This window comes from Pituophis catenifer, unplaced genomic scaffold (genome assembly GCF_029215685.1).
Source record: "Pituophis catenifer annectens isolate HBS135680 unplaced genomic scaffold, rPitCat1.0.hap2 SCAF_3, whole genome shotgun sequence".
Taxonomy (NCBI): Eukaryota; Metazoa; Chordata; class Lepidosauria; order Squamata; family Colubridae; genus Pituophis; species Pituophis catenifer.
The window spans coordinates 45,324,351-45,346,729 of NW_027256883.1; the positions used below are offsets into that span (position 1 = coordinate 45,324,351).

At 35.0% G+C, this 22,379-nt stretch overlaps 1 protein-coding gene across 1 annotated transcript in view; it reads left to right on the forward strand.

The window, feature by feature from the left end:
- The window catches only part of KLHL14 (kelch like family member 14), a 74,022-nt gene that overhangs the window by 38,108 nt on the left and 13,535 nt on the right, over positions 1 to 22,379 (forward strand). The window contains exons 3-4 of the mRNA XM_070942320.1: positions 7,036 to 7,125; positions 12,138 to 12,216. Coding sequence (XP_070798421.1) covers positions 7,036 to 7,125; positions 12,138 to 12,216 — 169 coding nt within the window. The remainder of the gene's footprint in view (positions 1 to 7,035; positions 7,126 to 12,137; positions 12,217 to 22,379) is intronic.

The window sequence follows — 22,379 nt, forward strand, 5'->3', positions numbered from 1 at the left end:
ACATACCATTTATAGCTGTTTTAATAATTTATAGACAGGTGCTGACAATTTTCAAAACAGCTCTTGTGAATCAAATCTAAAGTATTGCATAGTTTTAACAGCACTACAAATTTTGCTTAATGTAATGTTATTTTTGTAAAATAAACTTTTCCATTTGTTTGAAAAAAGGGGGTACCCTTTTTCAGGGTTGCATTTGCCATCTGCAGTTTTATTTTCATGTGTTTAGTTTTAAAATGCAAAATAGTTTTATTTATTTCATTAACTTTTGCAGTCTTACTATTCCAGCCATGTGTTTATAGTTTGATTTCAATCATAAGAAAACAGAAAAAAATATAGCTAACTAATAGAGAAGCTGCAGGAACTTGTTTGAGATGTAATGCATAAGACAGCCATAAGGCAGCAAACAGAAGCAATTCTTTTTCTAGCACTGAAGTGCAGAATGAAAATCCAGATGTGTTTGGACTGTCAGAGAAATCAAGAACTGATTCACATCCAATTTGGCATAGGGTCTGAGACAAGAAAAGCAGATAATTAGGATTTAATGCTAAATTTAATCAATGGAAGGTGTAGGAGCTCAGTACTTATCAGGATCAGCACCAAATATACATGTTTCCTGTAGAGTGCATTTGATTTCTTCCCTTCAAATTGAACAAGAGGAACAAACAAGAAGCTTACTGCTAGAAAGAAATCAGCAATGTCATTTTTGTTGCATTTCACTTCTTTGTTTTTGGTTGGCTGGAAATTCTGATTAATACAATAATTCAAATCATCTTGAGGTAGGCCATAGGCAGAAAGGCAGCTGTGAACCATCTAATAGTTTATTCCACAATTGCAATAGATGAGGGGATGACTAGTTTTAAAGCAAAAAACAAGGTAGCAAAAATACTGCAACTATTATGATTAATTTGATAGGCTGACGGTGTAACTTCACATATGGCTACTCAAAAATAAGACCTGATGAACACTGAATCCAGCATGTTTAGGACTGCAGATCTTATTTCCCTGGAAATCCGTTCCATTGACTACTGTATGGATTACTTGTGAGTGCACCAGTATAGAATTTCAGTGAAATCATTTGAGTCCGTGATTCATGATTTGCTCTTTTACAACTAGGTATAACAACTAACAATGTGTAGTATTTCTAATTTGAAATACTGTTTTTCAAACTTTTGCATAATAGCACATGCTGCTACTTATTTGGGAAAAATACTACTTTCCTCATAGTACACACACTATACACTGGTCTATATAGAATTGTTTTGAGTGTTTATTTCTGAACAATAGTATTACATGTTTTAACAGAAAATAGTTTCCAAACAGTGTTAGTACAAAAACATAGATTTGTTTAAAAAGAACCTATAGTTCTATGGAGTAGAATTAAGAGTTCATTCCTCCTTAGAATTTTCTCAATTTTTCCATATATTTGCAGCTGAATATTATCTCGTGGGTCTTTCTGTTATACTGAGGGAGTTTGAGTGAATACATAACACCAAGGTTTAGTGCTTGTTTCATCTGTTTCATAAAGTTATTCTATACCAGTGTAAAACAGTATTTGCAATTTCTCTCACACACATGTGCGTGCACACACACACACACACACACACACACACACATTGAATTCAATTAAAGGAATAATTCATGGCAGTTGTATAAGTACTTCATTAAACAATCAACCCTACCCTATCATGCATCTTTCAGCTTTGGTTTCTTCATCACATGAAGTTCTCCCAATTCAGACATATTATGTCCTGCTATTAAAAAGTCAATGATATCTATCAATCCAGAGAAGCTACTCATTTTTAAACTATGGAGTACCTACCACTAGTCTACAGTCAGAGAAACAGTCTTGAAATGAAGAAGTTTTGAGAACATTGACTTTTTCCAAGAGTCACTGTTGAGTCAAAATCATTCGAGCAAAACAGCATGCAATAATCCATAAATCATAAAGAATGCTAGATCATCCAAAGATCTGTAGTCCTTTCATCTTGGTTACATTTAGTGTTCATTATTTTACCATAAGAAAAGTACTGAGTAATGGGAGAATAGGGAGAATCAAGGCAGAAGCCATTGGTGCCAGTATTAAGTTGATAATACATGCTGAGGAAGTTGCTAGTATATCTTTTCATTCAGCAATAATCTCTACCCATTTTGTTGAGTAAACCCAATTTTTTTCCTCCATGTTCTAAAAGAAAAAAAAATCCTGTTTCAAGGGCAGATAAAGAGGGAGATCTTACCAGAGAAAGATGATAAGGAAAACCATTCTTTGTAGAAACAGTGTCCTTCCACTGAGTAGAGAAGGGCTTTTTAAAAAATCATTTTTCATCAGTATCTCCAGTTCATATGTCACAGTAAGCTGTAATGTTGAAATAGCCAATGAGAATTTGTGATATGGTTAGTCAAACCTATCATAAGGTATGAACAAGGGACTTAATCTTTGTCCACCTGTGTAAAGCCAGAGAGCCAAGCCATTAATATATTTCTTAAAACTCCAACTCCAACTTCAAGATAGGCAAAGGTACAGTCAGGGTGGATTTGATTTAAATCACAATTTAGATCATGATTTAAATCACTAGTAAAAAGGCTTGATTTAAATCATTTTGATTTAAATCATAATTTTTAAAGCGCAACTGTCATCTCTGCTACTCCTTTGACCCACTGTTGACTCACCGATAGTCCCAGTGTTGCAGAATATACAGCCTCATGCTACATAACTAAGCTCCATTTCATGCTGAATAAACTAAATTATTTATGTATCTTAAATAGAAAACTACCTTACGATAGAGTTTTACCCCAAAAGTTTTTTATTAAAATAAATTTGATAAAAATCAAAAAAATCCGATTTAAATTAAAAAAATCTGATTTTTTTGATTTTTTTTTTAAAAAATCATTGATTTTTATCCACCCTGGGTACAGTACTGTGTCATGCTAAGCTTGGCAAAGCCATGGCTTGGAGATACAGCCAGTGTATATGTATTTTACCTTTAAAAGTACCAATCACACATCTTCCAAAAATAAAATGGTTAATGTCTTTAGCATTTCTCACTTTTGTTATATTTCTTGCAAAAAAGCTCACATGATATTTTTAAAAAAGATGTGTATTCTTAAATTAGCTAGCAACTACCTTAATGTTAATTTTTCTCCAGTTCTTTTGTAAATTTAGGATTTAGATAATATTTCATATGTGACAGAGCAGGTGTTATTTCAAGTTGTGTTGCCTTTTTTATTGGTTGGAATACACCAAAAGTGAATCTAAGGTTGGAAGTAGCAGTTCCTCAAATACGATGCAGTAGGCAAATATTTTTCCCTTTTGCTTTTTCCTGATTGTTGGCTGGATACTTTTGCTTTTTTTTTCACAAATTGGTTAAAGTTGATAGACAGAAACATATTCCTATAGCCCAATCAGTATACATAGTAGAAGGAGTAGCGGATCCTCTCAAACAATTATTGGAAGAAATCAAATTTGTCTTCACTTGGAAGAAGCTCCTCATCCCTCAGAATAAGATATAATTCTAAATAAGTACTATTTAGTCCTATGCTGCACCTTTATTTTGGAACCTTGGGATTAAAAAATGATTGTTTTTAAATGTATTTTTTCATGTGCCAAAAATTTTCCTCTTATTTATTGGTCTTTATTCTTTAACTTCACTTTTTGTTTAATAAAGCTGAGAGCTCCTTTGCAAAGCTTTATAAACTCATGTTCTTAGATTTTTGAATCACTTTTGAAAGTGGCTCTATCCTACTTCCTTCTAGTAAAGTGACCTTTTTAAATGGAGAGAAGTGGGTTTAGATGACAGTCATGATAAATGCGGTCATGTTCACTCAATAAAATAAGGCCCAGTGCATTTGAGGATAAATCAGTGAAATGTACAGCCCCACCTGTCTGTCTCCATCATTCATTTCCACTGTCACTTTCACAGTGGCTGATGGATCACAGTTGCTGTAAAATTAGACAGCCTTTAATCTCATTTCATCCTGATTAGCTTCTCTTTACCCTTTCCCTCTAACTCACTGACTGACACGCTAAAAACTCACACTGGGCTGTGTTTGAGCGTGGCGTTCAAACTTCTTTTCAAATCCCTTTTTGGAGGGGAAAATAGGTACTCACCTGAGCTGAAATGAAATGCAAAGATGAGTGAGCCTGAGACTCATATTAAAATAAATCAGCAAAGCAGAAGACAGTATACAATTAATAAAAGAGATGGTTTGCATCACTAGACTGCAGACTGGCCTGTACATTGTATTATTTACACCCATGAATTCTTAGTGAATTGTTGTAAGATTAGTTGAAAGGTATTGTGGGGCAAGAGGAATGTACAAAAAAAATTAAGTTACGTCCTCCAAAATTCAGCCATATGTGTTGCATAGTTCAAATGGCTATTTTAGGCATGCATGTTCATATATCTTACACCTAGTCATATAGACTTTCATCCTCTTTTCCATCGTTCTGCTTAAATATTACAATTCTATTCAGTGTTCTACCTGTATTTGAACTGTAATGTAGAGAATTGTACTATGATCTTCATAAATTACATTTTCAGACTTCTTTTTTTTAATTGACATTCTTGGACTTTCCTTTCTTTGCTTATTACTTTAGAGTTTGAAATGACACAAAATCATAATACTGAGACTCTTGTAGGCTTTTCAGTCTCTGCTCTGATAAATTGTTTGCCTTACGTTTGCATTTCACTGCATATCAACAGACATGCTCAATAGTATGAAAATACTTCAACCACTAAAATATAACACAGTGTGATGTACGTACTATAAGTTTGTCTCCTACCTAAGAACACTGAATTTAAGGGTAGTACAATCGATTGCATTAACAGATAATTGGCATTGTTTGAAATTTAAAGCTCATTCATAGGCCCAACCATTTCAGATGCATGGTTTTTCAGTATAGCATCATATCATTTTAATAAGGCTCATGGATATGCTGTTGAAGGGCACTGCAGTATAACATCAACCAAAAACACAACTGAAGTTCAATGAGTTTCACCTGCATAAATATTTCAAAAAAATCAATTCCTAAGAAGATGCAATTGGCTTGTCATTTGACACAAATTAAAATAAAATAGCATATTAATAGTATTTGTTGCTTGTAAGATATACCACCAATATATAATGTTAATTAATGCATTTTTACTAAACTTATCTGCCTATCAGTTGTTTTTGCTTAGATAGCTGCATGAGCACAGACTATGAAAATGATATTTGACCTTTACTGGAAACTAAATATGCACCTTGCTTATTCATCATTGCTTAAGAAAAAAAATCAGTAAGAAGCTTAAATGGGACTACTTGATCTTTAAGAAAATGTGTCCTACACAAGGAAGCTGCACATATTTCTTATTGTTATTTGCATATGCTACATTCAAGTGCATTGAAAAAAATAAAAGATAATAAAACAAATGAAATGAGAGATATATCACCCAAAATAATTCAAGTGTGAGATAGGCTGCCTCTTTTTTTGGCACTGGCAAAACAGCACAAAGTAAGAGCTGGCCCTGAGTCATATTGATTTCCCACTGCACTGGTTTCTAAGTGCTCTATTGATCCGTGTCAAGCAATAAGTTCCCTGCCTATACATGCACATCACCTCCCCATTTGTCCTCACCTAGATTTAAGGTGCCCATATGATGAGCAGAACAAGGACATTATTTTTCCTACTGGTGACACCCAGCCAGAACTGCTGCATGTGGTACAATTTAGCTGTGTGAGTATGCATTTCAACATATGATGTTTAATACTGTCACATACCACAAAGCAATTCATTTTATGGCATTAATGCTGCATTTTTTTCCCTAGTACCTCGGAAACCTTAGGAAAAACATATCAGAAAAAGGACTTTCTCACTTTTCTCCCCTTCATAGTTACAACTTCCCCACAACAGTTTTTAAAGGAATGTTGCTCTTTCAACAAAGGGATTCCTGATTCAGTGGATGGAAAATGTTTGATTGTGCTGCTAATGACATTGTACAGGAAATTAAGCATATACATTTGGAGGAGGCATTAAATCAGCAGGACCTTAATTTAAAAACTGAAAACTATATGGAAATGCAGCATGCTTATTGCTGTGTGAGAGAAAGCTATTGAATAGTTTGAAATGTTGATGTGGAAATGTTGCCTACAGATTGTATTTTGGCTGAGGGTATTTTTTAAAAACATTTTGTAAATCTATTTTTTTTAAAAAAAATAGTATTTATTATATGATTACAGAGCACTGTCTAACTATTGCATTTTATGAAATATTTCTATTTTGTGGGGTACAGTTTATATACAGTGTTTACTGTAATTTGTTGTTAGCAAGCTAAACTTTGTCCGGAGTGGATGCTAAGACTGCCTCAAAAATCTAGTTGATAATGCTATTGAGACTGACTGTGCATGCTAATGAGACCTTCCGCATGCTTTGGGAAGCTACTGTGACAGCTCATTCAAATCACAGAGTGCCAAAAACTGTTACAAACTTCTCTAAGCTCTTTTGTTTTATGATATCAATTATGCTGGAATTTTCCAAGGCTCTGTATCGCTAAGGAAGTTGCTTTCAGTTGCAGATACAGAACAAAATGTTCTTATCAGAACAGTAAGCAGATATGACAATGCCACTGACCATCTAAACAGGTTATAAGGATTGATTCACAGCAGGTTTTAGATCATTGAGCGCATTTACTGGGACTAAAAAAAATGAGAGTCTAAATTTGAACGAATGAAGGCAAATATATGTCTCCCAGGATAATGTTGCAGGATCCAATCTGACTCGGTTACCGGGACAGTTGTTGTTTCTTCTGAACTTTCGGACTCATGCTGGAGTCCATCTTCAGGAAACTTTTCTCTAACAGCACACACTCTGCTAGAAAGAAGTTCCTGGGGAATGGGCTCCAGCACAAGTCCAAAAGCTCAGAAGACAAAACCTTTGGTCCTGGTGACCGACCCAGATTGAATTCTAAATTTGAACTTCCCTGAAATCCTCAGAATAACCATACTATTAAACCTACTGTTGAAATGCACCTTAATAAAATATATCTGCTTTATTCACAGTTATGCCATACAATAGTGCCCATCACTGTGTTGTGGAAGTAGAAAATTTTTTGTTCGTTCTGGGAGGAGAAGATCAGTGGAATCCTAATGGTATGTTTTAATCTATTTTAAATTTTGTATTTATATGTTTTATTCCATGGCTGTTCACCGCCCTGAGTCCTTCGGGAGTAGGGTGGTATACAAATTCAATAAAATAAATAAATAAATAAAATATGTATGCAATAATTAGTTGAACTATGAAAAAATACATAAATAACATCCTCTACACAAATAACTAATGGATAGAAAATCCATGAACTGTTACTTATACATGAAATAGCAATATGGTAATTTTCCTTCTTTTTTATAAATTGATTTGCCCCATCTCATCATCCACTCTAATCTCATCTGATCTGATCGGAACAGCAGATTGTTTAATGTTAGCTTCTTTGCTAAAAAAAACCCTCAGAAAACACTGAAGGAAAGATTAGGAATCTACAAGCAACCTTGAGCAATTATCTTGGGCTTCAGATTATATACCAATGATTTAGGCTGTGATTTAAAATTCATTTCTAGCAATAAAGTCTCAACTTTGAATCATTGTCCAACATTACACAGTTGTATTAGAACAAATTAGAACACAGAGTTCTAATTATCCAATTAGAACACAAGTTTTTGAGGCCTATTAAAACATTTTAGGTGTATTCTTCAAAATCTACTCAGGCAAAATCTACTCAGGACCCTCAGAATGGGTCCATAACACATGCATTTTTATAGATCCAGTTGCAGTTACAGCAGAAATATATGATAAATTTTACACATTCAGAACCAAATATATATTCTAATATGAAGCTCAAAAGTGATGTATTAAAGGATAATCTCTTAAAATAGCTATGTAAACTAACCCATACACATATATGTCTAACAAAAGAGATTTAAGCAACAAGCTTCTATATTTCCAAAGAAATCTTATTCCAAATCACATTTTTAATTTAACAATCAATCCCTTCCTTTTTAGCAGAATACTTCTACATTATGATGAGAGAATAGAAAGTGGAAAGTAATTTCATGAGTTGCCCCTCTAATTTCAGTTACATCACTGATTTGGGATTTCAGCATTTCTAGTATTCACTCATAATCTCTAAAATGTTTGAATAGTTATTTCTTAATTAAGACATTTGGTGAGAATTGTTTAAAGTTGTATCAACGTTTTTTGGTACCGTTTTTATATTTTTTGTGTTTCCATTATTCACTTTTTTTTCTAGTGCCAATCTAATATGATCATGTAAAATGGGTATGCATACACATTCTCAAATGCCTTCTGATTTTTCTGGTATTCCTGTATCTCTAGTCTTATCAGCGATTTACATAATGATTATGGTAAGGGCTTTTTAACGAGATTACTTTATAAATTTTCTGTGGAGAGAAATGAAATCATTTAACAGGCTTCTGAACAAAGCAGAAGAACAATATGCCTTGCAAAATTTAGAATATTGTCAAGACATCATTGAAAGGCTCATACATAAAGGCAGAGTTGCAGCTGTAGCGGTCTGTGTAACATAGATAATTATGACTGAGAAAGTATAAAACAGCTTGCAGGTACACATTTTCACTTCAAAATGCCAGAAGATCCAGCTGAAATTACGTATACTGCATATATTTTATTTGAAAAGCCCATTGCAGCATCTGTGCTAAACCAAACTGTATCAAAGCATTACATCTGTTCATTTCTTTACAAACTAAGCTAAGCAATCTTCTCTAATAGCATTATTTCAATAGAGTTTTAAAAATTATTTATTTAAGTCAGTGTTCTGGAAAAAATAACTCTTGCAGTCTGTTCTTAACAAGCTATTCTATAAAAAGATTACAGATAATTTATTTATAGAAGTAAATGCTATAGAGCTTACCTAAAGGTTGATGTTATTGAATTTCTTTAGCCAAAAAAACAGGCAACCATCTACATTAGACTAGTTGGATGGTAGGTCTCCCCAACTGCTACACTAAATTCAGAAGGATAATTTCCAAGCTATTTCACTCAAATTGAAATTGTTGGTTTTGGTTTTTGCTAGTTTATTTATTTATTTATTTATTTACCATATTTTTTGGACTATAAGAAGCACCAGTGTATAAGATGCACCAAGATTTCGAAGAGGTAAGCAAGAAAAAAAAGTTTTTCCCCTCCCTGGCCCCCAGGAGCACTCTGCAGGCTTCCCAAAGCCTCTGTGTGTCCTTTAAAATGGGACCCGCGGGGTGGGGCTTCAGGAGGCCAAAAATGGCTGTATTCGGTGTATAAGACGGACCAACATTTCCACCCTCTTTTGTGGGGGGGAGTGCATCTTATACTCAGAAAAGTACAGTATGTAGCCACTCATCTCAAGTACATAACTCTAGGAGGCTCATAAAATTAGAATCAAAATATATACAAATATTAAACTCAATCAAGAAATAAAATATCATAGAATCATGACCAAGAAATGTGCTCCATCTCATATACAGGGCCCCAGGCTCAGCCGCAGAATCAATCCTTCAAAGCCTTCCAAAAAGCCAGCAGGATGAACGATGTTCCAGGGAGTGGGCCTCACAGCAGAAAAGCCTTTTTTTCACCCCAGGGGCTCAGCCAACACTCCTTGGTTGATGGAACGTATCGCATGCCTCACTTGCTAGATTTGACAGGATGGGTAGAAACAGTCTGCATGAAATGGTTCCATAAGTAACCCAAGCCATATAGGATTTTTAAAAGTAATTACCAGAATGTTGAATTGCATCTGGAAGCAAAATGATAGTGGTGGTGTTACATAATCCAAATAGCTAGTACCAGTAAATTACCTGTTGCTGTATTTTGCATCAACTGAAGTTTATCAATGCTCTTCAAGGGCAGCCCCATGCACAGTACATTACAGTATCCAAATGGGAGGTCACAAGGGGCACAAATGATCATGACATCCTGATCTCTGAATGGGCACAACTGATGTATAACATGAAGACATACAAAGGCCCTCCTTTCCATGGCTGCCACTGGTTCTTTGAGCAGGAGCTACAGGTCTGGGAGGACCCCAAATTCCACATTGCTTCTGCCTGAGACAGTGACGCTGCATCCAGAAATGAAAATGGAAGGTTCCCAGAACCAGGAAGTCCCCAAAGCCACACAATCTTACGTGGGTTGAGTTGAAACCTGTTGTGCCCCTTCCAGACCCACACAGCCTTCAGGCACTAGGATAAGACTTATGTTGTATCATTCAAATGGTCTGGGGTGGAGATAAAAATGTTGGGTATCAGCAGCAGATTCATCCCAAACTGTTAAAACACCTTTCTGGCAGCTTTATGTAGATGTTAAACAGGAGAGGAGAACATATCAAAACTTGCAGCACCTTACATAGAAGAAGATGCAATCATAGTGGAGAAATTTACTTTATTGATCTACCTTCTCAAATTCCAGAACTAATGTCATGGATTTGGAAGATAAAAAAACTGTTTCTCCTAGCTCTTAACCATGATGTTCATGTTTCCTGATGAAAGCTACAGGAAAGCTACACAGAATATTCTGGTGACCCACAGGAAGGGACACGATACCGTAGCATAACGCTGAAAAACCTGAAAGCAAGGAATTATCCCTTTCTTTGCTTCCATTTTTAAAACCTGGACATAAGGCCTGATTTTTTAAATAATTTGTAAATAAATATAACTACTCTTACTTCAACAACAACAAAAAAAAAACCCAAGGAGTCATCTCATCTTCCTGACAGAGATGCATTTTAGGAGTGATATATGTGGTACAATAAATGTACGTGCTCCACAGCTTTGCTTACCATTTATCAGCAAAGAACAAAACCTTTGGCTCATTCTTTGTTTTGTCTAAAAAAATTTCTTATTCAATTTCTGAATATCAGAAGACAGACAAAGAAGAGCTGGAAAGGGTGAAATGGAGAAGGTATAACTGGAAGATGAAAGATTAATAACAATAAATGGGAGATTTGGAAGGGAAAGTATATGTGAAGGGAAAAAAGAATTGATATTCTAGGAAAAATGGAATTATGCTGGGAGGTACTAACTGACATGACAGATAGTACTTCTGGGTAACTTGTGTTAATAGGAGAAATTCATATAAATAAGGGACTCCTTAGTGCTCTTTAGAAGTATGAAAGAATTTGAATCACATGACATAACTAGAAAATATAAATCAAATTATTTACATGATTAGTTTTGAATGCCAAAATCTATATTTCATTGCCACTGAATTTTGAATTTAATTCCATGAACAAAGCACTTTGTAAGCATCATGGTTTTGATAGAGAAATACATGATTTAACTGTGATGTAGTTATGCTATAATTTTAAATTGCATGCAAGGAATAATTTTTTTTTAAAGATTTCTGCATTGAAGGCTCAGTTATTAAACAGAAATTGTAATGCACTCTCCTTGCTCAAGTCTTTCTTTTGATGTTTATAAGAATATAACGTGCATTCAATATAGTTTAATATCTTGGAGGCATAGTTTTTTTATGACTGGCATATACAAGTCCTTATGAAATACAGGGTGAAGTAATAACTAATGCTTTTTCATATTTAACTAAATAAATTTGACTAGATAAAGCTGCAGGGAAATGTTGTTAATTTTTTATCGGTGTAAATAAAAACATCCGTAATTGTTGTTCACAAGTAAAAAGACTGATGCTATAAAACTGTGACTTGCAATCATACAGCATCAGCAGCCACCCTACTATTAAAACAGAATGAGGCAAATGGCAAATGCTCAGGGGCATGGAAAGTAATGAAAAGTGGGAGTACACAACTGTGTCTTATGTTTACCCCTTAAGTTCATCTACTCAGATGTTTTGAAGAATGCTACTTATTAGTTCTGTGCAACATATTCCTACACTATCTGAGAAGCAAATATGGCTGGTTCAATAAGTTACATGTGTGTGCCCCTTCATATTCTTCTGGATTAGGTTAACATTGCTAGTCCTATTATACATCCTAATACTGGAATGAGAGGGTTTTTTTGGTCAACCTAATCATCTGTATTTTAATGGAGAAAAATTTTCCTTTTAGTCTTCAAGTAACAAAAGGCTTTGGGTCAGTCCTTCAAAAAGCAAAGAGCTAAATGTGAAATTAATCTCTTTACAGGCAAACACAGTACAAATTTCGTCAGCCGATATGATCCTAGGTTTAACAGCTGGATACAACTTCCACCTATGCAAGAAAGGTAAAACTTACTACATGTTTGGAAAATGGCGGTATTGCAATGAATGGTAGTACTTTCTCTGAGACAGAGTAATGCAAGAGAGAAATGAAATGCTATGTTTTTTTTCTTATTAATAAGAGAAAAGAATCATTTTGAGTTGTGAAATTAATGTTCTGTTTGGAAGCCTTAAAATGTGTAATTTCTTAAGTTTCTTAACATTTGATTGTAGCATGTCATATAAAATCTAACATTGCTGTTTTCTCTTAAGATAGAAAAAAGTTATGATATTCATTCATGGCTTTTCTTAAGTTCAGTATGGTTGGAAATTGACTTCCTAGTGCAGTTTAGGAGCTGATAGGTCATATGTGTTGGCAGTTAAACCACAGCATCTGGATAACTGCTGTAGGGCTGCAGTTTCTGTATAATCAGGCAGAGAAAGTTGATTGAAGCATGCTAGCAATGAAAGGATTTCTTCTTTTGATCTGAACCTTATCAACCCATTGTTTTATTTTTTTTTAATTGAAATATTTACAGTGCTTATTTTATGCAAGCCCACCTGCTAACAAATACACTTTTTAATCAGTCCTGTATTATTCAAATTGATACCAAAGTACTGATATATCAAATAATTAAACTGTTAAAAGGTTAGGTGCCAACAGTTTTTAAAAAACCACCTCGCAAATTTACTAAATGGAACAAACAAAGCATTGGTACTCAGCCATAGGAAATATACTGTAAAGCCTTTGAACAAAGCAGTAAGAGCTACACTTCCAAGCTTTCTGTTTGTTTGTTTATTTGCCATATGGAGTGAAAACTAATTAGGGAACCCCTAAATTTAATGTAGCTGATTACATAGACAGCTTGTAAATCAAGAGTTGCAATTTTAAGATAAAAGTCATAATCCAGATCTTAAGACATTGATGATCTCTTATCTAAAGCATTTGGGGATACCCTTTAGCTAGGACATCCATAAAAACGGAAGATGTTCAGCTCATTATCCATTTGAATAAATCTACTTCTCCCAGCCTCACTGCCTCTAACTTAAAGCAGATTTAATGTCTGTACTGAGTATATTACATCTACAGATATATTGAGGTAGAGAGCATCCTCAGTATTTTCATACAAGCCTAACTCAAATTTCAAATATAAATAAAAGTACCAAAAACCCTGCAATCTATTAAATATTGTGGGTTTGTTGCTAATTGGGTTTCACAGTAAGGTCATTGACCTTTACAGCAAAATCTATATAGCTTATAAAGTGTTTCAAGGCAGATTTTAAGCATCTAATAATTCTTTAATAAAAAGGCCTTATATACTCCTGCAGTTTTCTAACAGAATATCTGTGAACCTTTACAATTTTTTTTCAAATTTTTTGATCAAATTTTATTTATGTTCCTATTTACCTATCATATCTATAATACAAGCCACAGAAGAAATAAAATAATTTAAAAGTAAAGAGTTCCGTATAATCTAGTGTTTTACTGTTTTTGCTGTACCTCTTTTAGAACAGAGACAATATGGGTGAAGAAGGACAACTTTAACAGCTTCCAAATTGTCTAGCAAAATAGTATACGGACAAGGTCCCCCACATCACTGGTTTACAGTACATAGATAGGGAAGCATGCAGGCATAATTTGGGGGTTTTCCCAAAAAGCAAGACTTGGAAGAATCACTGATTCTTGCTTTTTGGAAGAAACCTTGTGTTGTGGCCCGCCAGCGGCCTGTCCGGATTGTTGCTGATCCTGACGACAAGGAGTCTGGTGTGCTGCGCCAGCAGCTGTGCAGCCGGCACTCGAGTCGGACAGCAAGGAGACTGAAGAAGATGTGGTACCAGAGGCAGGGATTCAGTCAGGGCCTTCAGAACCTCCAGAGGCTCCTTTAAGTGAAGAGGATGAAGAGGAGGAGCCTCTTCTCAATGCATGGGCATGCAGAGCTGCCAAAAGGCAGGAGTGGTTCCTCAGGAGGAGGTCTCCTCGAGACTAAGGCTTGGGGCTAATTGGCCACTCCTTTAACTATTTAAGAAAGGACGCAGCTTGCAACAAGCTGCAGGAAACAACTTTAGTTCGCTAATCATCGCGTTGGGATGTCTCTGCAACCTTGCTTCTGGGCTTTCTGCCAACTCCAGTAAGACTCTGACTATTTTATCTGCGGAATTCTGGCAGGCTGTTAAGAACGCTTATTAACAGCCGGCATTTGCTAAAACTGCGTTATTTGAGTAAACTAAGTTTTGTTCAGAGTTTGTCTGTGCTGTGTTCTTTGGGATCTGTAGCTGGGGCAGAACACCTTGTGGGGAGATGTCGCTTTGTATGCTTCTGATTATTGGGGTGCTTAGAAGATTGACAAGCTTAGCTTCTCTTGGAAAGAACATTCTCATTCCTGGCAAGATTCAGTTATATGAAGCTTGTGACTTGCTGGAAATGTAAGACACAGTATCACAAAGATATACAGACTACAGAGGAAGACACAATGAAGGCACAACAAAAGATGAAATTGTAGTATTGCCACACCCTTATTTTACAACAGTAAAGGTTTGGCCAGCAACTGAATTAGCCTGGTATCTATTCACTTAATCTCAAGAGACATGTTGTAGCCATGCAGATTTTAAAAGTACCGGTAAGAGCAGTTGGAATTCATATTCAGAATACCGAAGGCTAAATTGAATTTCCAGTTACAGCATATTACATTCCAGAAATGTAACATTAATTAGTACAAACTATATTAAGGCTTGTGGCGTATTTGAAAAATATAACAGAAAATGTTAATATTAGCACTCCAAGGAAGCTCTGATAATTAAAGAGTTTAGTACAGGATTAAATTGTTTGGCTGATGTCAATATCAGAGTGTCCATATCACACACCAACCTTTTTCATACAAAGCAGTAGGAAATTAGGGGTCCTTGGTGCTCTCTGTGTTTGGTTGTTTTCTTGCAGACATTTCATTACCCAAACTAGGTAACATCAACATGCATCCACAATAGGAAATTCATCCAATCTGGAAAGCTCTGGAAGGCAGCATTGTTACCTCCCACTGGGAAGTACCTTTTCTAATTTGCAGCTTGTTTCACCTCGTGGATCTTTTTTGTGGAGAAATTCTTGTTTCACCTCATGGATCTCCTTTCTGGTGTGATTGAGTCAAAACTTCATCAAATCAAAATGTTTCTTCAAACCCTAATGTCTTTATTTTTTGTAGTAGTTGGCTGAAATAGCATTATATATTGTTAAATAGAGATAATCTTAGGAAAAATCCAATGTAATTTGAATGGAAACCTACTTTTATTTCTATTAACCTATCTACATATTTATTTAATTTCAAAATAGCCAACTCCTAAAGTCCTTTGAAATTGTTTCTATTTCTCTCTTCTCTCTCAACTCAAACTAAATTTCAATTCCACTCAGCTACCTACTACTAGGTACCACTTATTTTCTAGTCATGTTCATTTAATATCAGTAATCAGCACAATTGTCACGGGCACACTGTAGTCTTCACATATTTCCTCAGTTTGATTGTATCAACAGTTCATTTTTTGTTCTAATCTCAACTTTTCAAATAGGCATTTGATTCAAATAGGTATTTTGTGACATAACACTAATATGATTTGCCCCACTTCCATCTCCTCAAACACACATTATCATTTTGTCTTCTCTCTCATTGAAAAATATCTCCATGACAGTTCTTGTCCAGTTAACATGATTAATTAGAATTAGATTCATTCAGATGTCATTGTTAGGGACTCTCATCTTATATTGCTTTGGAAGAAAGGAAGATATTAGTTTTAACAGAGAGGAGATAGCTTGCTTACAGAAATAATTGAGTTGGATTCAGTTTGTGGAACCATGTTAACTATTTGCTTACAACAGTTCTGGAATCCAAAAGCCAAGAAACTTTATAAGCTACATTAATTACAAAGAGTTCTCTATTGTGATTACTGCCCAGTTGAAGGGTTGATAGACTTTCCCTATGTTTCTTTTCTTTTAAAAATTGAAGACCTGTATGCCATTTGTCCATTAAACGTGCAGTACCTTATAGAACTTTGGCTTAACTGCCATACTGTTTTGCAACTTAAGCTAAGTGGCATTGATCAATTATTACTTATTTTAAAAAATAAGTTTATAAAGATTTCATGGAGAATTCTCAGTTGCCATTATTGTTATAGGTGGTCAGCAGTTAAGGCTATGGCTGCTGGTAAGATGTATCTATTCTTCTGGAGAAAAATGGCCCCATACCAGTCTAAAGGAATATGAGCAATCTCTCCAAGAATTTCCAGATTAAAGTTTTCAAATTCCAAGCTTCACTGAATAATTCTGAGTCAGTGCAATGTAGCTGAAAATATTAGCTTTTCTGTTAGCTTATAGAAAAGACTAAGAAATGGATACAATATGCATCTTGTGCTATCATTATCTCTATAGCTTAATCACCAAGACCATTATAAGGCTAACATGCTTCTGTTAGCAGGGGAAATGGTGTTTAGATGGTGGGATTGGATCAGCTTGGAGCTTCTTGGAGCATTTTTCCATTCTGAATGTCAACCAATTTGACCAGATTGTAAATGGGATACATCATTTTCCTGAGCTTTATAACAATGAATTTCATCTATACTTTAAGAAGTAAGGGTGCCACCTTCCTTTCTCATTCAGCCACTGACCCAATCTGGACTATAATATTGAAAAACAGCACAGTGTTTCAATCATAAACTCTTCAATGGAAAGTGTCCCTCTAAAAGAATTTGGTGTTGCTATAATTACTCATAATTTTGATACATACTCAGTGTAAAACAGATTATCAACCTGCAAGATTCTGGGCAAAAATCATTGTCCTTGGAATTCAAGAAAGATGTTCTTACCTTTCTCGAGTATCTACATTGTAAAAGTTACCTAAGTATGTTTATTAAATTTATATGTTGCCCATCTCACTGTCCAAAGTTCAATTACAGGGCCTTTTTTTTCATAAGGCTCTGAAGGATTTATGATTGAAAAAATATCCTGATATGGAAGAACAATTCAATGTAATATATTTTACCAGAGATAGCAAGATATTTCTGGTGATCTGATATACAGTCAGGTCCAGAAATATTGGGACATCGACACAATTCTAACATCTTTGGCTCTATACACCACCACAATGGAGTTGGAATGAAACAAACACAATGAGCGTTAACTGCAGACTGTCAGCTTTAATTTGAGGGTATGTACATCCAACTCAGGTGAATGGTGTAGGACTTACAGCAGTTTGTATATGTGCCTCCCACTTGTTAAGGGACCAAAAGTAATGGGACAATTGGCTTCTCAGCTGTTCCATGGCCATGTGTGTGATATTCCCTCATTACCCCAATTACAATGTGCAGATAAAAGGCCCAGAGTTCATTTCAAGTGTGCTATTTGCATTTGGAATCTGTTGCTGTCAACTCTCAAGATAAGATCCAAAGAGCTGTCACTATCAGTGAAGCAAGCCATCATTAGGCTGAAGAAACAAAACAAACCCATCAGAGAGATAGCAAGAACATTAGGCGTGTCCAAAACAACTGTTTGAAACATTCTCAAAAAGAAGGAATGCACCGGTGAGCTCAGCAACACCAAAAGACCCGGGAGACCACGGAAAACAAGTGTGGTGGATGACTGAAGAATTCTTTCCCTGGTGAAGAAAACACCCTTCACAACAATTGGCCAGATCAAGAACACTCTCCAGGAGGTAGGTGTATGTGTGTCAAAGTCAACAATCAAGAGAAGACTTCACCAGAGTGAATACAGAGGGTTCACCACAAGATGTAAACCATTGGTGAGCCTCAAAAACAGGAAGGCCAGATTAGAGTTTGCCAAACAACATCTAACAAAGCCTTCACAGTTCTGGAACAAGATCCTATGGACAGATGAGACCAAGATCAACTTGTACCAGAGTGATGGGAAGAGAAGAGTATGGAGAAGGAAAGGAACTGCTCATGATCCTAAGCATACCACCTCATCAGTGAAGCATGGTGGTGGCAGTGTCATGGCGTGGGCATTTATGGCTGCCAATGGAACTGGTTCTCTTGTATTTATTGATGATGTGACTGCTGACAAAAGCAGCAGGATGAATTCTGAAGTGTTTCGGGCAATATTATCTGCTCACATTCAGCCAAATGCTGCAGAACTCATTGGACAGCGCTTCACAGTGCAGATGGACAATGACCCAAAGCATACTGCAAAAGCAACCAAAGAGTTTTTGAAGGGACAGAAGTGGAATGTTATGCAATGGCCAAGTCTATTACCTGACCTGAATCCCATTGAGCATGCATTTCACTTGCTGAAGACAAAACTGAAGGGAAAATGCCCCAAGAACAAGCAGGAACTGAAGACAGTTGCAGTAGAGGCTTGGCAGAGCATCACCAGGGATGAAACCCAGCATCTGGTGATGTCTATGCGTTCCAGACTTCAGGCTGTGATTGACTGCAAAGGATTTGCAATCAAGTATTAAGAAAGGAAAGTTTGATTTATGATTATTATTCTGTTCCATTACTTTTGGTCCCTTAACAAGTGGGAGGCACATATGCAAACTGCTGTAAGTCCTACACCGTTCACCTGAATTGGATGTACATACCCTTAAATTAAAGCTGACAGTCTGCAGTTAAAGCACATTGTGTTTGTTTCATTCCAACTCCATTGTGGTGGTGTATAGAGCCAAAGATGTTAGAATTGTGTCGATGTCCCAATATTTCTGGACCTGACTGTATATATGATATATATGAGGAGGTTATTCCTTTCTGAAATTGCATTTTTAATGTAACATTTTAGCATGGAAGTTTTTTTTATAGCAATTAAATGTTACATTAATTAATTAGAGCTCTGTGGCTCAAATGTAATTTATTTGGTGGGAAAGAAGGAAGCAGAAACTTAAAACATACTACTAACAGTTTGCCAATAAAATACACTTTTAAAGTTGAAACACAATGTTATATTTTTGTTCCTAACAGTGACACTATGTGGATGAAGTAAAAAATGCACACTGGCAATAAGTTTGTTACAAAAAGTGTTTCTAAATAAGGAGTTGCAAAGAGAATATTTCAAATTATACATTTGTAATTGTTTAATCATGCATTCTGAATGCATACCCAGCATACTGTAAGGACCTTACATCTTGCATAAGTGCACTTATGAAATAACTGGCACAAATGTGTCAGAAATTATGGTTACCAAGGACTGTTGCATGTAGTATGGATATAACTGATGTTGTTAATCCAGTCTACACCTATATCTTAATATAAAGCATTATGTGAAACTATAACTTGGCCAGTCATAATGTGTGGTGGAGATCTATAATTATGAGTCCATCTGGACAGAGCATATGGAGGACTATGACTTGGATTGTAAGAGCATGAATCAACAAATGAAATGAAGGAAAAATAGATTTTTGTGTGTGAGAAAATAAAGAGAAAGGAGGTGGTAATGCTCAAAAGTGTGGAGAAAGGGAATGGTTACATCAGAAAATATGAATATATATCTGTAGGCAATTGTTCATGTGCATAAAATTTGGAATCCTTATTTGGGTGATACAGTAGTACAGTGTGATAATGAAAGAAACAGTACTGAATTCTGCAAAAATTGTGAAACTTCTTGTTAGGTGACACGAATGGAGAAATAAAGAGGGAACAAGACAAGTGAGTTCTGAAAAAATAAGTTATTTCAGAGACTCATGAGTGAATTAAAATAATGACTGGGAGTATTTGCTTAGAAAAGGAACTCTGTTTTGAATATGTGGTGTAAGCATAAGTTTTCATTTATATATTGCAAGAAAATGAACATTAGTTATTTTGTTACATGACTAATTTGTTTATTATGAAGAACATGAGAGAATAAGTGAAAGATATGTAGTGTGAATGTGAAACTAGATTATTTTCTTGATAATGTCAAGAGTGGATCTTTAGAAAAAAATTTTTTTTTTTAAATTTGATTTATATGCCGCCCTTCTCCGGAGACTCAGGGCAGCTTACAATGCGTTAAGCAATAGCCTTCATACTTTTGTATATTTATACAAAGTCAGCTTATTGCCCCCACAAACTGGGTCCTCATTTCACCTACCTTAGAAAGGATGGAAGGCTGAGTTAACCTTGAGCCTTGGAGAGATTCGAACCAGCAGTAATTGCAGGCAGCTGTGTTAATAACAGGGTGCTTAGACCACTGTACCATCAAGGCAAATTTGCATATGGAATAAAAGCAATAAGGTTAAAGTAACTAAAAAGATGATAAAAGACTTTAGAAAAGGAAGTATGAGCTTAGTGTAAAAAAAGAATCTCCCAAAAGTGAAAAGAAAAATATTACAGTGAGCCGCATAAGCATATGAACGTATTGTAATGGGAAATAGGAAAAAAATGCTTGATGGAATGATGATGAAGAAGCAGCTGTGGATGAGGAAAACAGAAAATAAGAATTATTGGTGCAAAAAAATGAGAGAAATATATAATATGGACAGAGGCAAAGTTGCAAAAATGTAGCTAAAGTGAGCAAAGAAGGGTTAAAATTAAGGAAAGGAAGAAAATGCAGAATGATTTAAATGGAAATAATTGTTTTGAAAATAATGAGAGCTGAAAAAGAAGATTCCATAAGAGCAAATGGAATTAAAAATGATGAAATAATTTGGAATATGTCCTAGATTACTCCTAAACCATTGCAACAATTCTCTCTCTTGGAATTCAGATTCACACTGGAGTTTTCACAGGGAAAAAAGAACACAACTGGCTTTATTGCTGTCATAGGTAATTATTGTAGCAACAAAGATCTACTTCTACAGACTTTTAAAGAATGAAATCTCCATCCTAAGCAATTTTTTAGTGTTTTAAGAATACTGTAAGACATTTTTGCTGTGCGTTTGTCTATAATGTTTACATAATGACTTATTTGTCCTCAAGTTTCTTGTTGCACACTTTGACAGCTCTGATTTTCAGAGGAAGAACCAGAAGTGAGGAAATGCTTAAAGTATTTTAGACAACTTCATGGGAATGAATCTGATACTGTATGTAGAAGAGGGGAATTGAAACAAGTACTCTAAATGTTAGTGTCCAAGAAAAATGAAATGAAGGTATAAATGTCTAAAAAGTTTAAAAATGGTAAGGCTGCAGGTATAGATGATATGGCTGGAGAAACATTAAAAGATGTATGTGGTTTACTTAGGGAGTGGCAGTGTGATTTATCAACACAGCTGAAGAATGCATGTGTACCTAATGATTGGAAAATGATACTTTTGCTTCCCAATACAGAGGGAAATATTTTTTTAAAAGAGGGGAGTCCAGTTGTGAAATGTGCCTGGGGAGATGTTTGGTGTAATTTTGAGATAAATTATACAACAGGTATAAGTGAAATTTGAAAGATAGAATGAGGCTTTCTGCTAAACAGAACTAGCACAGAAAATCTGATGTCCATCCTATTAAATACATTTTTGACAAGTATAATATATACAGTACATGTATCTTTTTTATGAATCGGTTTTAAATTCAGATCTGTTAATACCATTTTAACATTTTTAAGGTTATGAATCCATTGTAAGTTAGGACTTTATTGGAGATTTTAGTACTTTGGAACTTCCATGGAATTTTCATGTTTGAAATGGCATAGAAAACATTCTTTAACTTTTCATAGAAATATGTACAGTTTTTAACTCTGTTATGGATTCTATCAAGTGAGTGAGCATTTTAAAAAAATGTTTGCAGGGTGGGTAGGCACTTTTTCACACTTCAGGAAAGGTTTAAGAATACTAGTTTTTTTTATTTTTTTATTTTTAAATAATTTTATGAAAACTAAGAAAGAAACAATACAAAAATATGTATAAAAAGAAAAAGTGTGGGGAAAAAATAAAAAAATCCAACCCTCCCAAAAAAAGATAGTAAGAAAAAGAAATGTCTCTTCATCCCTAGCAAGTATATTCAATATTAACAATTTTATCATTGTCTTAAATTACAATAAGTATCATCTTCATTCCATAGTTCACTCCACTCTATAAATTCATCTCTAAATCTTCTCTTCACTGATCAACCAAGGTCCAATAAAAAATTAACAAAAATACCCAATAACATAAGTATTTAATCTCTCTTTCCATTTAATCTAAATTCCCCTCATCCCTCTCTTAGCAATTAAACTGAAATAATGAAATTGAAAGTTGCTAAACATTACCAGAAGCAATAGACACCTATTTAGATATCAAAAATGATAATGTAAATATTA